We start from the raw sequence: 17,681 nt of genomic DNA on the forward strand, positions 1-17,681 counted from the left end.
TCCCCCATAAGCCATCAGCCTAGCCCGTACCCACTCCGTTCATTGGATCAGATGAACCCGCACCACCCAAGTCTCTCTCCCCATGCCTGGCCACCAACCCAAATCCACCGTCAGGTATTTACCGGCCTCAAGTTCCTCCTATTGCTCCAGGACCTAACTTGTCCATTTCTGTCTCCACAGCCCAGCCAGCCATAGGAGCCAGCACAGGCACACAGACAGCTCCACTGACGACCCTAGCTGTAGCACCCCCTATTCGTCCTCCTCTCCCCTATTAGTTTGAAGACCCCCCCCCATCATCTTCACACACCTATTCTTCTTTCCCTCCCTACCTTTTCCCCACTTTCCCCCAGATTCCCCTGCTAGAGCCATCGTGAGCTCCAACCCACCCTCACAAGTAGCTCCCACGAGTTACCCCCCAGCCATCTTTTCCCTTGCCCACCCCCCTTTCACACTATCCACTGCTAACCCCCTCCCTATGCCCTCAAATGCCGTCCCGCTAGACCCAGAAGCAGAACCCTATCCAACCCCAAGAAGGCACCACAGTGGCCATCCCAAGCAGGAGCATTGCACCCACCACCGTGGACCACTCCCGCTGTAGACGGCTGTATACAAAATCTGCCACCACAATGGCCACCCCAAGCAGGAGCATTGCATCCACCGCCGTGGACCGCTCCTGCTGTAGATGACCGTATACAAACCTGCCACCGCAGTGGCCAACACAAGTAGGAGCATTGCACCCACCACCGTGGACCACTCCCGCTAGAGATGCTAATACACACCCACTGCCTTAGCAGCGGACTGCTCTAGCTGGAGTACTGCACCCACCTCTGTAGATCACTCCCACTAGAGACGCTCACTCGCACCCACTGCTTTTAGCAGCAGACCGCAAAAGCTGGAGCTCTGCACCCACCGCCGTGGACAGCTAACGCCAGAATGTCACCTTAACTCAACCAAACCCACCAAGTGAACTTTAAACTTTAACGTGAACTTGGATTTTGATATGACAGGGGACTAGAAATGGAGAAAGCATCCTTATCGAGTGAAAACATTACAATGGTTATTTATTATTATAATTATATTGGAAGCAATGGTTTAAATTTAAAATACCTTTTAGAATTGTTTTGTTTTACTCTACTTTTCACTTACACTAAGACTTTAATAGTAGTGTGGATTAGTAGTCTGTGTGGATTGTTTATGGTTTATTGTGATTCTTATATCAGCTGTTTCTAAACTCATTCTGACGGCACCCATTCTGAGGATTCATTAGTGAGAAAGTGATGTACAGTAACACTACATTTTTCCAAATCTGTTCAGATGAAGAAGCAAACTTATTTACATCCTAAATTGCCTCACAGTGAGTTTGGTAAACTTTCATTTAATTAATTTCATAAAATATTTTTATAAAACAAAAAAAAGGGACAATTACAAACAGAATCCATGCGTATCATTTTTACTACAACATCTGAATTAGCTGGTGTCTTCCTCATTCCTTCAAACAGTACAGTGCTTAGGCTACTAATAATAAATCTGTACCACCCATATTAAATTCGCATTCCTTCAACATCCTTGCTGAGTAATCTTAAATAGCTTTATCACCTGGAACATCAGCAGAGGAAGTCAGTGTTTGGTGTGAAGATGTCTTATCTTTTGATCTACAACTCTTTGTTGGGACACCAGCCAGAAAAGACTTTCTGTCCTTTTTTTTCATATACAACTTTTACAGTATTGCTATTTTTAATTAGATTATTTCAGGAGAGAAGTAAAGTAGATCAATGTCAGACCTGACAATCCATACTAGATGAAGGACATATATATATATACATATTCTCATTTGCCTAGATATGAAAAGCAGATCTTATATTAGTCATTATAATATTAAATCAGACATCCTTTTCTGTATACAGTATATGACTCTTAGATTTAAAATGTGGACTTTTGGTGTCAACGGTAAATCAGTTTTACAAATGTGTGTTACGTGCTAGACATTAGAGAGAACAAAGCCAGTATCTGTGTACGGGCAGAAATATCAGCCATACATTTTCATAATGTGGACTGTCAGAGAATGATTTAGTGTTCAGTGTCTCCGTATGAACTCACCTTGAGTTTGACAAATGTGATCTTGAAAATTCAGTTTCTGACATTTTTGACATTGACGGCTCTGCCTCTTCTGTATTTGTGATTCAGTCTACGCTCTGTATACATGTCAACACTGCTCCAAGGTGGTTCAGTGCTTGGTCAAGGGTGCATGTGTGGGTGGGTGGGTTGGTCTTCATGCACCTATGTGCACTCGTACGGGTATAGCAATCAACATCACTTCTAGAAACTTCCATGCCCTTTCTTCCGATTTCCATAGCTTTTCAGATCATTCTTCATTTCATATGCCTGCATCTCTACGTGTGTTTTATGGTGTTGTGAAGTTATAATTATAGCTCAAAACTACAAATAAATAAATAAATGTGATCTGCAACGCTTGAAACTTGGTATTACGAGAACTTCCTGTGTCTACTGGCCTCCTTAAGATGAATCGCTTGATGCACTCCACAATTGAATAAAAGCGTCTGCTAAATGAATAAATGTAAATGTAAACCCTAAAATTCCCTAGTGTTTGACATTTCTTTTTTGGATATTAGCAGCACTCACGATGCATAAAGGAGCTTGTGTAAATTTTTTTATGATTTTGTTTTCCAGTATGATTTGAGAAAGATCATGCTTCAATGAAATTAAGAACATCTGACCTTACTTACAAAGAGTTCGTTGTGATAGTAAACGAAGCTTAAATGTGCTAAAAAAAAATAGCAAAAAAATAGCGACTATTCATCTTACGTCATTTTCCACTCCACTTTTTTCCTTAATCTTTTGGTCCACGTAGTTTACATTTTTTTATTGTACATTCCAGATACTTTACAATGTCATTCAATGTCAACCCAAATGAAAATAGTTTAATTGCTGCCTTTTAAAGTAGCATCAAAGGCGTTCTAAGTAAAAAGCTGTTATTACGGCACTTTTTGTACCATTTTGAAATGAATAAGCATGGAAGAAAATCGTGCTGCAACTTAAAGCGCAAGAAATGACAGAAACCTATATTATGACAAGTTTAACAGACTGAAGGAAACACTCTGTTATGGCACAATGATGAAAAAAATGATGATTTAAGTGTAAAGAGGCATTTGTTCATCCATCTGTACGCACAGTCTAAATATAACTGGTTGAAAGTCCTAAAACCAGAGCCTTTTTTCATCCTAGATCCGTTTCCCCACTTCTAAACGCGTAACGCGGCTCTTGCGTCATGCGTTTTTACATCACTCCCTTCAACCTGTCCCGTTCTTACAGCGACTTCTACGTCTTTTTACGCAACCGTATTGTAAAGTGATTCCCACCCCAATTCCGTGAGCTGCACGACCGTGTTACGTGATTGGAGCCTCTGTCTCTGATTTGCGCTGGGAGGCGGTGGGCGGGACCCAGGCGCTCCGCTGGATATATTACGCGGGGCACCTTGGAGAGAGCCGGGTACGGCTCCATGTCACGGTGGGCTTAGTGCTCCGGGAAGGGGTGTAGTGTTCCAAAGGAGGCAAGAAAGGAGACACGAGGGGAATTCGCTGCCAAAGGGGATAAACAAAACCTTACAGTACACCATGCCCGCTCAAAATAAAGATGATGGAGGATGGAAGAAGTTTTTATGGAATTCAGAGAAGAAGGAATTTCTAGGACGCACCGGTGGTAGTTGGTGTAAGTATAACCTATAGATGTCGTATCGACAGTATAACGCTCGGTTTCAGAACGCTGGACAGAGCCGTGATGCCTGTCATCGCCGTTTCTATAGCAGCAGGTACAGATAGACGGACTGCCAGTCTGGTCACGATGCAACCTGTGTGATTTGACTTTGCAGCAAATGTCTCGGGGACTTTCATACATCCAAATACGCGCTCAACCCACGATCTGCCGCGTTAACGAATGCATTTTGGCAGTCCGAAGTATTTTTAAACAAGTAGGCTCATTTGGTGCTGTTCACTGTAACCCACCTGTTTCGTCGAGACCACTCAGTCTTTAGGCACGCTTTACGTCTTTTCGATTTTCTTTCCAAATATTAAGATATGAGCGCGTAACGAACTCCGCGCGTGAATCCGATGCTAATAAAGAAGCGAAAGGTCAACGAGGACAGCTTCGGATTATCGATCGGTTCGATTTTTGCTCGACTCGTTGCTAAAATAAAATGTAATAAAAATCATTTTCCTCCGCGGAATGAAATGATTAAAGCAACAACTAAAAGCTAAAAGGTTCGTGGTTGTTGAAAAGCCGCTTGTTTTGTGTCTGTGCTCGCCATGAAATCAATCAGCATGTCTTTCAATTAGCATACTTGTCATTATTAACGTGATACACGTGGAAAGGGTTAAAAATGCATCATTGTTCAAGGTGACTCAAGGTGAAAGGCCTAGGCTTTTGGGTCTGACTGATTCATCTAAGGTTGCACTGAACATTGACGTCATGTTTTTGAGGCAGCAACAGTTTCTAATTGATGCCTTCAAATTTACAAAAGTAACCCGCCTAATGTCTAAACTTTACTCTGTTGTCTTGCTCAAGAACCGAATCGGCTTTCCAGTGCATATAATGTCACCTCAAAGTATCTACTGAACGTGTCTAGCCAGTCGAGTGTATATCCTAAGATCCATGCAGGAGCCGATAAAGTTCCTGACGGTGGGTGCTCAAAATGAGTCGTGCGTTTGCAAAGCAATGCATAATTAGCTTGCACACGATCAAGGACACACATAAACCCAGAAGTCAGTCCTTCTCCTGAGATTCCTGATGGCAATTGCATCGTCTAATACGTTGACGTTCACTGGGCTTCGGTCCCAGTGACCCTCTGACATTGCTTTATGCACCACGGGAAACCACACAGACCTTTTGCCCTCGCGTAACTGCGCACGGGCAACTGAAATGTAGTTTAGCACTGTAATGATTTCATTGGAACTTATTCGAAAGTGCATCCCCCGAACAGGCTGTCTGTGAATTACTATGGAATAAAGTTGACAGACTGGTTCGGTGGGGAAGAAATGACTTTACAATGCGATGCCCCTACACATTGTTTATGTTTGAGACATTGAGATTACTCATCATGTCCTGTCATGCTGGCACCTCTGTATTTTCTGGGGACAGACTGTGAGGGCATTTGTATTGCTGGTATGGTGTCAGCACATTCGTCCTGTTTGATGTAGCATCAGTGAGCTTCCTGGGATCAGTAGTCATTTCCAATAATACTCTTTCTTTTATGTATCGGTTCTAAAAATATAAGTTGCGTGTGTAAATAAGTTCTAGTTAACAATGGTTGTAGTTTCAGTAAACATTTAGTATTTTTTGCAAGTGTCTTTTTCAAGAGCACACTTGCTTTATACAGAGTATACAAATATAAAATTATCGACAAACTATCATTATTAAATGCAGTTACACAATCAGAACTGTTGCACAAAATGTCTCCACGTAGTAAGACATGCCCTGTTTCTCTCTTTTTTTCTCCACAGCAAAAATCTTCCTCTTCTATCTCATCTTTTATGGCTGCCTGGCCGGGATCTTTATCGGCACCATCCAGATTCTCCTTCTCACCCTGAGCGATTACAAACCCACCTGGCAGGACAGAGTGGCTCCTCCAGGTAACAGCTCTATTGCGGTGGCTGTCCTGTGTTTTATAGCTTTCATTTAATTTATTGTGAGGGTAAACTGAAGGAATATGAAGGGCTTTGTGAAGTCCTAGGGGTTTATGAAAGAACTGCAGAAGTGAAATTAAACCACAAAGTCTATCATTTAAAAAACAGAAATAATATTTTGTACAATGAATAGTATTATCATTAAAAATTACACTTTTCTCATTTTATATTATAAGAAATTGGGCTTCATTTTATTACACTTTTTAAAACACTTCATTAAATTATTTAATTTCTACTTTTAATTAATTACTTTGTTTCCTAAAGTATACTTTATTTTCCGAAATTGTAAATAAAACAATGAATAAAAAGATTATTTGAGTATATGTAGAGGCTATCATTAAAAAAATAAATGACAAAAATTACAAACAGAAAAAAAAAATCAAAATACAACACTTTGTATTTTGTATTTCACTTTCGTAATATAAATATTTTTCTAAATTTGGTCTTACATTTTGGAAGACTTCCATAAAACAAAAAACACTATATAAATATTTCTGAGATTGTAAAGGGACTACTATTTTAGCTTTTCTATACTTCAAAATACTTGCTGTTTCTTTGTAAGTAATCGTGAAATTTACTAACAAGCGTCAATACTTTGATTCGTTTTCAGAGATTTTTTTAAAAGCCACAAAAAAATAAAATAAAATAAAAATAAAGAATTTAGTTTTCAAAATATATATATGCAAAGTGAGTCAATATCTTGATGTCCTATTAAGAGTATTTTTTTGAAAGCCACAAAACTATTTTGGTTTTCATAGGGTTTAAAAGGTTAGCACATTAGCCTGTATAAAATTTTAGGTGGTTCTCAAGGTCATAGATTTCGGTACCCAGTCTGGTTCCCTGATGAGGGCTTGGACTCTGTGTTCCTGTCAGAGTCGCAGTTTAAGGTGAAGCTTGAAGGATTGGATCAATCTGACAAACATTTGGTGGGTTCAGAGCCCAGATCAAGGGCTAAGAGAGCTCTGGGCTCTTGAGAATTGACAATCTGATCATCTTACGTCACAGCTGATATATTTCACATGTTTTCTTGGTACAACAGAAGGCGTGCGAGGTTAAGGGGAAACAGACTGAGCGCGACGACAGAAAGCTTTCAGACACACTTTAGAACTACAAAACACACTTTGAAGAGAAACTGATACATCTCTTCTTTGTGAGGCTTATTTAGGGAAACGGATCGTGAGAACGATCAGAAAGATCCACAGCATGCATTGCAAAGATTTCAGCATTCATTCGCTTGCTGACAATACAGCATGCTCCTTTATGATTTATTTACAGTCACTGCGAGACCAGGAGCGTTTAAGCTTTGTGTACTAAAAACTTTCTTTCACATCCAATTCTGTTACAAAACATGCAATTTAATTTTGTTTACAGTGCTAGTTCAGTTATATCTGATTCTTCATCGCCCCCTTTATCAGATGCTTTTGAATCTCACCAGCGTACTGCTAATATTTTGTGCATAATCTATGATAAAAAAGCCTTTTCATAGTTACATATAGCTTATAGTTACAGCTATTATTTTATAGTTATTTTGTGAAGATTCATGCAATTCTAAAATGAAAAAAATGCTTGAAAGTTTTGCTCATTCCTTCCAAAAACATCTGTATTTTTTATCTCTAAATATGATCATTGACCATTTATTGCAAGCAGAGTCAAGCATGAAATTGGTTTTAGACTTTGAAGTGTTCGCCAAACTAATTCTTGTAAGAATCGTTCAACATTTTGAAGAGGTTAAACAGCTGAGGTTAAAACTTTATCAAAACTTGACCCAATTTCCACAGGGATGACCGATATTACAAAGTTAGGGAGAGACTGAGACGTTTAAACGCTTAATGTGTCCGAAAAAAATATGTCTTTTCAAAATGCAAAGAAATAAATATATTTTAAGTGTTTTTTTTTAAATCTATGCTCAGGGCTCACTCACTACCCACATTCAGACAAGGCCGAGCTGATCATCTATCCAGACGATGATGATACCTACAGGACATACACCAAAGCCATGAAAGAATTCCTAGACTTGTATGACATGGAAAAACAGTCGGACATGATGACGTTTGAGGACTGTGGAGGTACCAGATTACACATTTGTTTTCTGTTACTGATGTTTTCTCAGCAGGATCATGGTTTTCATTAACTCACAAGCAAAACACTAAAACATATTATGAACATATTCTGAATTATTCTGCATACTGTTTGTATATATATATGATAATGTTTTTACATCCCTTTGAGGATATGTGGATTCACACACACACATATACATATTTATTTATTTGTTTCTTTATTATTTTGACAGAACAACCTGGGGAATATAAGAACAGAGGTGATCTAGAGAGTGACATGGGTATGAGAAAGGTATGCCGGTTTCCGAGGTCTTTGCTAGGACCCTGTTCTGGCATTGAGGATCGTAATTTTGGATTCTCAGACGGGAAACCCTGCTTGATTATCAAGCTCAACAGGATTGTGAACTTCAGACCCAAGGTTTGTTAAATACGTACAGCAATATTTGCAAAATGTTTGCAGGATCTTTGCATTTTGTTGGGGAAAACCTTTTGTCTCATATATTTCTGTAGGCAATGAATTACTAGACTAAATGTAAATTTTTATAAATCAAAAGTAAATCAACAGTATTATGTAAGTGCTTATATAAGTACTTATACACATAATATTGTGCTATTTCATATCAACTGTCCTGTTTTTTTTGTACTTGTCTTTCCATCAATTGCATTATTTTTCTTATTAAATAAAAAAATGTTATTGGTTATTGATCATTCCACTTGATAATAATAAATATTACTATTACAATAATAATAATAATAATAATAATTAATCTAACATTTTATGCTATAACAATAGAAATAATAATGCAAATTATTATTGCATTTGTTTTTTCATTATTCAAAAATATTTACAATTATTTAAATATTAAAATATTTAATTAATCATTTATTGATCATTTTACATATACGTGTGTGTAGTAGTAGTAGCTGTTTTGTGTATATATATATATATATATATATATATATATATAGATTCATGATTCATGATTCAATGATTCAATGATTCATGACACAAGTTATATATATATACACACACACATAAACATGTATCATGTTGCATGTAAGTCTAATTGGTTTTTACTTTTATTTATTTATTATTTCTGATCCTTTCTTTTAGCCACCAATGTCAAACGAAAGCATTCCAGAAGAGGCAAAGTACAAAGTCCAGCCCAACGTGATTCCTCTCCACTGCACAAACAAGGTAAGCGATCATTCGACCACTTCACTGAATACTTGTCTTTGCTTTGTAAGGCTTTTCTAACCGGCAGCACATGTTCTCTGGTCTCCTCCGAAACACCTGCAGAAAGAAGAGGATGCAGGTAAGCTCGGGGAAGTGAAGTACTACGGCATCGGCGAAGGCTTTCCTCTTCAGTATTACCCCTACTACGGGAAGCGCCTGCACTACAACTACCTGCAGCCCCTGGTGGCCATCCAGTTCGTCAACATCACCCAGAACACGGAGATCCGCGTGGAGTGCAAAGTGTTCGGGGAAAACATTTATTACAGCGACAAGGATCGCTACCAGGGACGATTCGATGTTAAAATCGGTGTCATGTCCAAATCTTCATGACCTCTGAACAGAGTACCTCCGCTCTCTCCCTATTTAAAGGCTAACTAAGGCCCCTCTTCTGACCTGAGATACAAAGGCACCAGAGAGAAGTTTCTCACCGGTCTTCCACAGTGTTTAACCGAGGGGATGTTTTTTGAATGTACAAGTGTCTCATGTCAGAAAGAGGCCATTTTAGTTTAGGAGAGATTCGTTTAAGAAAAAAAAAAAAGAAAAGAAAAGATTATTTAAAAACACTAGTCTAAAACAACATACCATCTTACACATGTGGGACCTAACATTGTCTGTACTCTTTACTTCAAGCTTTCTGCTTTCAGTCTAGGGTTAGAATGCAAACGCCTGGAGGATTAGCCATAGCATAAAATATTTATTCTATTACCGAATGAGAAGTGTCCACGATCAAAAGGGGCATGTTGTTTTACTGTAAATTACATTTCCTCTACCGATGTAGCCAGCACTGTTTCGTCCCTCTTGTATTGTATTGCTGCCTCGTGTGATTTCCCTATATTTAGAAAGTGCACAGTAGTTGCATATGTAGGTTGTTTCGAGCCACGCCATGTGTGTGATTCAGCTTCATTTGTCAAATGTGCCTACATATATGTATAGTTACTTAATGGAAATACACTGGCCTCTTAACATTGCCTTTCGGGGGTATTGATGTTCTATCTTTGCATCTTTTAGGTGTATTAGGTGGGTAATAAACCTATTTTTTTCCCTAAAATCACTACAATGTAGGGAGAGGATTGTACTTCTCTTTTAATGATTCGTTTTCACTGAATGTAGATTTTGCTTTTGGTTTTTTACGGTGTCATTCACATGTGGAGGGAACCGCTACTGTAGCTTTGATTTTTTTCCTTTTTTTTTTTTTTTTCCTTTTTCTTCCTTGCCTTGTCGTCGTTCTTCTTATTGAAGACGTCACGCAGCGTGGTCGAATGTTCCCTGTTTCTGATATTTATTAAGTGGTGACCTTATAATATTCTGTTCTTGCACATGCTCATGTTCTGCAGAAACTCGTCATGAATGTTAATAATGCCAAAGCCATTAAGATTATTCTAGATTTGATCAGAAGTAATGCAATACCCTGTCCATCGGGATGTTTTGTAGGTGTGCGCAATCAGTGTCAAACATCAGAAATGTCGAATTTCACGAGTCCCACAAGCTCATGTTGAAACTGAACTGGAAAAGACTAACCAAAATAAAGCTGAGACTCTAAAGTTGTGCTGTTTTTTATTCTATACATCTTCTGCTGTTTTAATCAAAAGTCTTTTTTTGAGATTTTACATTATCTTTACCAGATATAACCATGAATAAATGAGGTTGATGGTACTATTGCTCATAATTAGGGTTATGGGTGTAAACTAACACTAAAAACACTTTTGGTAATTGCATAGAAGAATGCTAAAATATCTAATTAAACTGGCAAGCCAGCAACACATCAGGGAGAGAGGTTTGCATGTGCACCTTTAAAAATACATATATATATATATATATATATATATATATATATATATATATATATATATATATATATATATATATATATATAAAACTGTATACAGTATGTTCTTTTACAGTCTTCTTTACTCTGTTTTATCAAGTTAATTAAACTATAAGTATATAGTATATAAATATATTAGCATATATTTTAGTAATAAAATAAAAAAATATATGTATATGTGTATGTATATATATATATATATATATATATATATATATATATATATATATATATATATATATATATATATATATATATATATATATATATGTATGTATGTAAAATATAAAGGAAAGAATTTCTTAATATATACTGTGTGTGCATTTATATATACATAATACATATACACAGTACACAAACATGTATTATCTGAAAAAATACTTTCATTTTTGATGTGATTAATCACCATTAATCATTTGTATTTGTATTTGTGTGTTATTATTATTATTATTATTATTATTACCTCTACTATTACTGCAATATAATATTTATTCATTTATTAGTTTCTTTGTTTAAAAGAAATGTATACTTTTAATCAGCAATGACGTCAAGGATAAATGGATGAAACTGAAGTAAAGAAATGTTACAAAACGATCACAAAAATATCCAATTTTTTGGTTTTTTACTGTATTTTAATCAAATAAATGCAGCCTTGGTGAGCATAGGGCACTTGTTTCATACATAACTCACAGGATATACAATAAACAAACACAGTACTGTTGATTTGGAAATGATTCCAAAAATGTCTTTCAGTATTAAGATATTTATCCACGCTGTGGATAAACATTTTAATCACGATGTGTATTTGGCAGACACTCCAGCTGATGACATTAAAAGTCAAAGAGCAAAAGAGAGAATCCAAATGAGACTCTCCAAAGACGGCTCTCATCGGGCCCCTGCCGGGATGAGATACTGAACGGTCTCCTGGCAAGATATTTTCCAACTTTCTATTTTATTTGAATTTTAGGTGTTAGAACACCTAGGAATTGGAAGCGATTTTACCTGCTCTGTCGTCGTATCACTGGCTGATCTTTGATGGTGATTAACTAATGTGAGCCGTGATGAATTAAAAATGTGCTTTTGCGCCCAAGAGTATCTGAGTGCGCCAAGCAGAACCACCTGATCTCAGACGTGTGATGTGAACGTGACTCTCAGTGTGAAAATACTTCAGAATATGATGGGTTTGCGTGTGTGAGAGAAGGGGAATGTGAATGGTAATTGCACAGATTTTAAGCGATGCAAAGTGCTTTTAATGAATTAAACGGCCCTTAACGACCGCATATAGCAATCATCATCACAAAGATGTCACAGTTGATTGAAACACTTGAGCAATGCTTCGATCACACATATATTCTTCTTCGTTCTTTTTATCATTCAATAAATTATAGTGCTGTGTCGAACGCTTTATATGTTTTTGTTTAAATAATATTTGTGTACTGTCTGTGTATATGCACTGTGTATATGAAGTATATGCACACACATGCATGTACATCTTTAATGAATAATGTGTTTATATAATAAATATATTTATAAATAATATATATATATATATATATATATATATATATATATATACACAAGACAATACACAAGAATATGAATATATAAATCTATAAACGTAAATATTAGTTAGAAATATATAAAGTCTGTGTATTTATATATACATAATAAATCATATATAGTACAAAGACATATATAATGTAAACAAAAACTTTAAGTTTTGTACAGTTAATCGTGATTAATCATTTGACAGCACTAATAAATTATTAAGTTAATACACTTGTAATGTACAGTTGTTGTTTTTTTTGAAATAATGCAAACTCTACAAAAGTAAATAACATTTTAGCTCATTTAATTTTTATTTGAATTTGCCAGTCATTTTACTGATTAAATACAATATATATATATATATATATATATATATATATATATATATATATATATATATATATATATATATATATACAAAAACAATCCACAGTTTGTAGTCAAAATATAAACATAATTTTAGGAAGCAGGTCTGAAGGCTACTATAAGGCCTGCCTGCGTTACCACAATATTTCCACAGAGAAACATCTCCGTGTGGGAGAGATGCAATCGTTGATTTATGATGGCAGTTATTAGGCTGAATAAGCACCAGGTGCATCTGTTTATTATTCTTTTTTTGCACACCTCTTCACCCTTTGGAAAAATACACACACAAATGCTATTAATTCTAAATGATAGCCTAGGTATTTCTTCACTCTTATTTATTTATTTGCTTGTTTGTGATAACTAGATGTCAGCTAATTCATCAAATATTGTTTTGACTGTGTTTCAAGCCAGTTCATTAATCAAGCGATGTTCTGACATACATAGCAGCAAATTGTGTATGTTTGTAAAGAAGGACTTTCAATCCTCTCAAGTCTGCTCAAACCTGACCGTCATCTCACTGACCTGTATAAATGATTGAAATAACCCCATCCATACGCTCAACTAACCTAATCGCCTTCATTTGGCGTTTATTTATTTATACCGTCTATGACTATCCGTTTATAAGAGGTCAAAATACCTAATACCAAGGTTAAGAACAGTCAAGTTCAATTTAGGCAGATAATTTAATAATGGATAACACACACATGTCGGTATTTGTAGTTTATGGGGCATAAACGTTTTAGCGGATGTGTCATTGCCTTACACCACCCCTATGCCTAAACCTACCCCTTACAGGAAACTTTGAGCATTTTTAGATTTTTTTTTAGAAAAACACAATTTAGTATACTTTTTAAGCCTTTTGAATTACAGTGAAATTGGCGGTGTCCTCATAAACCACCTTCAAAAGCCTTTTGGTGTGTGAAATATCAACAATAGTGCTTAACTGAGGGCAGGCAGCAAAACTGCATGTCTTCCATGTGGCCAGCAAATAATGTAGCGACTAAAAAAAGCTTTTAAGTAGTTTATACCAATTCGTTCTTTCATTATGGACTTGTTTTATACGTATCATGTGCTCGTGCGGTGCATGAAATTGGTTTGTTAATCAGGAAACATTGTGTAACGGAGAGCCATGATGTCATAATGACCTGATCGCATTACAGAAACATAAGATCATTATCTTCCTGCATTTTCTTCCTGCTTCCAGTTGATTTAAAGATTAATACAATGCAGTTCGGAGCAGAAATAATCATTTTAGGATTTGCTTAGCCAACACTGGTGAAGTGATAGCGTTATCGTACTGGCGAGGCTTTTTGTTGCGTCGAGTTTATTCGATTAATCGGATATTATCAGTTCTAACAACAATGAATGAACAGACAATGGAGTGGTCATATTAAATCTTTCCGTAGGTGGAATATGATATTAAGCTTGAGTAAGCAGTAATGTTCATTTCCTGTGTGTGTGTGTGTGGATGGTTTAGCAGCGGTGGGGGAGAACAGACTCAGCAAACAATACATGCTGCACTGTACTATGAAGAAACGAGAATCCTCTTGTATCTTCTTCTCCTGCTTCAATAAAGATGTCGTTTTCTTCTAATTTCTATTGATGTGTTATCTGGGACAACCCCCCCCAGTAAAACAAATCAATAGCACTCATGATTGATCTTGATCTTTAACAGGCCAGTAAAATTAGCCTGGTTCTTCCTCACGTGTGTCAGCGCTGAACAAGAGCATTAATAGAATATAAAATATACAGGCGGCTGTATAAACCGTGCTGAGCATGCACCTGTGCTATTTATAAAACCTTGTCTTTTCTGGGAAGGTCTAGTGCTTACATCACGAATATAATCCATCTTGGGTTACTGAAACTGTTACCTTCAAACGCCCTCTAGTTCCTCCGTGTTGAGACATGCTCTTATGTTGCCTGCTTTTTGTCCCTTTTTACACACACACACACACACACACACACACACACACACACACACACACACACACACACACATATACTTCGCTTTCTAAAGTGCATACTTTTTTTTATGGTAGTTTCAGCAGCTAAAACTGGTTTTATGTCAGCTATTTCTATCTTCTACTGTAGAGTTTACATTTTCAAACACTTATTTTGCCATTAATTGTAACAATCAGAAACAGAATAAATCCAGTGGCACCACTGCACATCTATTTGGATCAAACGCGCACATCTTATTTATTCAAGGACATCCGCTTTTGGATTAAAAAATTAAAAAAAAAGTTGTCACTGTATATCTCTCACTAATATGTCTTGTAAGATGATATTTCAGTGTGGAAGCAGATGGATGTCCTTGGGGGAAAAATGCTAAACATATTTTAAATTGATATAATTGCATTTGGACCCAAGTGAGGGTGTCCTTGAATGACCCCGGAGGGAAGTTTTGTTCGGTTTTTACTGACTTTGCTATTTTTTGAAAATACCCATTCCCAAAGTAATGTTTTATCCAGCTGTACATCCACTGCCTAATATAATACCAATTGCAGTCTGCAAACAGGGTGCTAATTCAGTTGTTGTTACCAATTTATTTAAAGACACATGTACCGTTTATCATCCTGGCATTACTGAATAAGTCACACCCTCTGTGACATCATCCTCACCCCTCCTCTCTGTGTCTCATGCTGTAATCCCAGTCAGTGGGGATTTTGATGACATTTGTTGTAAAGCTAAGCATATGCTGATCGTAGCAGAACTTTATCAGCAGCTTCCACAGAGGGATGAATAACACAGACCGAACCTCAGTCTGGAAGCGGAGAAAAAGAACAGACCGTTCCAGTCCAAAGCTGTAATTTCCCCCTAACGTGCGAGCCGACCAGGCCAGAGGATTGATGAAGCATGAAACTTTCAAACTCTTAGACATAAACTGCAAAAGCCGCTCTCTGCTGAGGAAACACTGAAGCACTTGCATTGCATTGAACTAAACTCTCGGAAAGATACTTTCGTTTTTTTCGAAAAGTTTGTTAAATCTTAATACACATCAGGACTCATGTGTAAGAATACGAAGGAGAAAAAACACCTAATTACAGCCACATAAATGAATAAATAAAATTCTTACGCCTTTGCTGATATTTATATCTTCAAATATTAATATAGCATTTTATTAATCAGTGGGAGCTCAAACGGCTAATTTATCATATTTAATATGATAATTTTAGCATGATCTTTTCTATTAAAAAAGATGTATGAATAATCTAGGTAAAATGTGCTGCAGTCCGGTAAGTGTCTTTCTTGTAATATAAGTAACAATATAAAAGGCCTTTAATTTCAAAAAAATCAATACGATCAAAACATGTTGTATACAATGTTGTAGAGTGCATGTCTTCAGCTGTCTGAATAATAATTAAGCAAACGTAATAACAACATTTTAACTGTTACCTATCCTTTTTACAGAACTGCTTTACAACAAAATGTAATTTATTTTGTACGACTAAAACATTATTTTCCACATTAACACCATAAAGCTGCTTTGACACAATCAGTATAGTATAAAACACTATATAAATATGGTGACTGGACTCATATTTAGAATGATTTTAAACATGTGCTTTACGATCATGGAGCTGTTCATGTATCTATACTGAAATATTACTATTGTTAGTAATATTTTAGGATGAACACTTACTCTTCTGAAACACACTATAGGCTAGATTATTCGTACATTTGAAAAATCACATTAAACTCTAAGTATCAAATACATAAGGCTTTCCAGGAGTGTTTATTTGTACATCTCTCAATTATGATTGTATTGCACTGCCTTGTTTTGCTAATAAAAACTAGACTGTATATTAATCACACAACCGAGAATGCAATTCACCCTACATTTCTATTTGTGTTATTATTGGGCTATTTGACAGTTACTTTCTCTAGATTTTTGAGGAGGCGCTGTCTACATTTCCTCCCCAGAGTAAACCGCTGGCAACAAAATTGAAAAAGCATGCATACATCATCATGGGAGCATGACTCATCTCTTCAGTGCACTCAAGGCAGGAATAATATATTCACGCATGCCATGCATCCTGATGTTAGTATTATCACATGCATGTACCAGAGCAATGTACCACCATAGGCTATCTGCATTAAAAAGTGAACATATGGCCCAGGTTTGGAGCCCTAAAATGAAACAGTTTGACCTCTCTCTGCTTCATCGGTTCAGTAACACGCTGCAGCAAAGTCAGAACAATGTCAGAGGAGCCCTAAAATAGCCTTCTGCTCGTGTGAGCAGCCTCACAGAGACATTAAGGCTGTTTATTAATAACAACAACAGCAGCAGCAGCAGCAGCAGCAGCACTCAGGCAGATGAGTAGCGTCTGTACAGCTCGACGGAGGCCAGCCCTGTTCATTTACTCAGAGGCTGTGATGCTGCACAGGCGTCTTCATGGCATGTGTGTGTAATGAGATGTCGTGATGGGTTACAGGAGAAGACAGCAGGGGCTTTTCTCCTCCGTGTGGTCTGGAAGTGAACTGAGGAAGAACAGACAGCTGTGAGAAACAGGATGAGAAGTCTGGATTGATTTTCAGGCAGCGCTGAGCAATGTTTTAGATCTCCTCTGTGTGGGAAGACTGCTTTATGTTGCAAATGCGCATTAATAATTTGTGCGCATTTCAAAAATGTCATTCATCTGAACACGGCTTCTTTGTGGGTATAAGCATGGCAAAGAGGGAAAAAAACTTCAAAAGTGGATCACTTCCTACGGTAATTGCGGCTGCATATGCAAGACAATTCTCGCACTATATGCATATAATAGTGGTGAATGTGGCCCGTCGACCAGCAGGGGGCCTCCATGCTGTATTTGTGTTGTAAAAATCTTTTCATTTAGACTTGGGAGGAAATAGAAAGCTTTCCTGTCAGCTTGATGATCTATATAGCGCTTATGTTATGCACACACAATAACATTTTAAAATTGAATTTTTGAAATAGTGTTTTACTG

The 17,681-nt window shown here is 36.9% G+C and overlaps 1 protein-coding gene across 1 annotated transcript; it reads left to right on the forward strand.

Moving 5' to 3' along the window:
- The first annotated feature begins 3,494 nt into the window (after positions 1-3,494).
- atp1b1b (ATPase Na+/K+ transporting subunit beta 1b) lies at positions 3,495-10,534 on the forward strand. The gene is made up of 6 exons (XM_043248651.1): positions 3,495-3,726; positions 5,514-5,642; positions 7,607-7,762; positions 7,990-8,174; positions 8,871-8,954; positions 9,057-10,534. The coding sequence occupies exons 1-6, from the start codon at positions 3,633-3,635 to the stop codon at positions 9,321-9,323; spliced, it is 915 nt and encodes a 304-aa protein (XP_043104586.1). The 5' UTR covers positions 3,495-3,632; the 3' UTR covers positions 9,324-10,534.
- Positions 10,535-17,681: the final 7,147 nt, after the last annotated feature.

This window comes from Puntigrus tetrazona, chromosome 1 (genome assembly GCF_018831695.1).
Source record: "Puntigrus tetrazona isolate hp1 chromosome 1, ASM1883169v1, whole genome shotgun sequence".
Taxonomy (NCBI): domain Eukaryota; kingdom Metazoa; phylum Chordata; class Actinopteri; order Cypriniformes; family Cyprinidae; genus Puntigrus; species Puntigrus tetrazona.

Bases quoted from the DNA above. Each gene is read 5' to 3' on its own strand.
- atp1b1b (XM_043248651.1), top strand. From the start codon at position 3,633: ATGCCCGCTCAAAATAAAGATGATGGAGGATGGAAGAAGTTTTTATGG. The intron at 5,643-7,606 runs GTAACAGCTCTA...ATCTATGCTCAG, and splicing joins GGACAGAGTGGCTCCTCCAG to GGCTCACTCACTACCCACAT. The intron at 8,955-9,056 runs GTAAGCGATCAT...AAACACCTGCAG, and splicing joins CTCTCCACTGCACAAACAAG to AAAGAAGAGGATGCAGGTAA.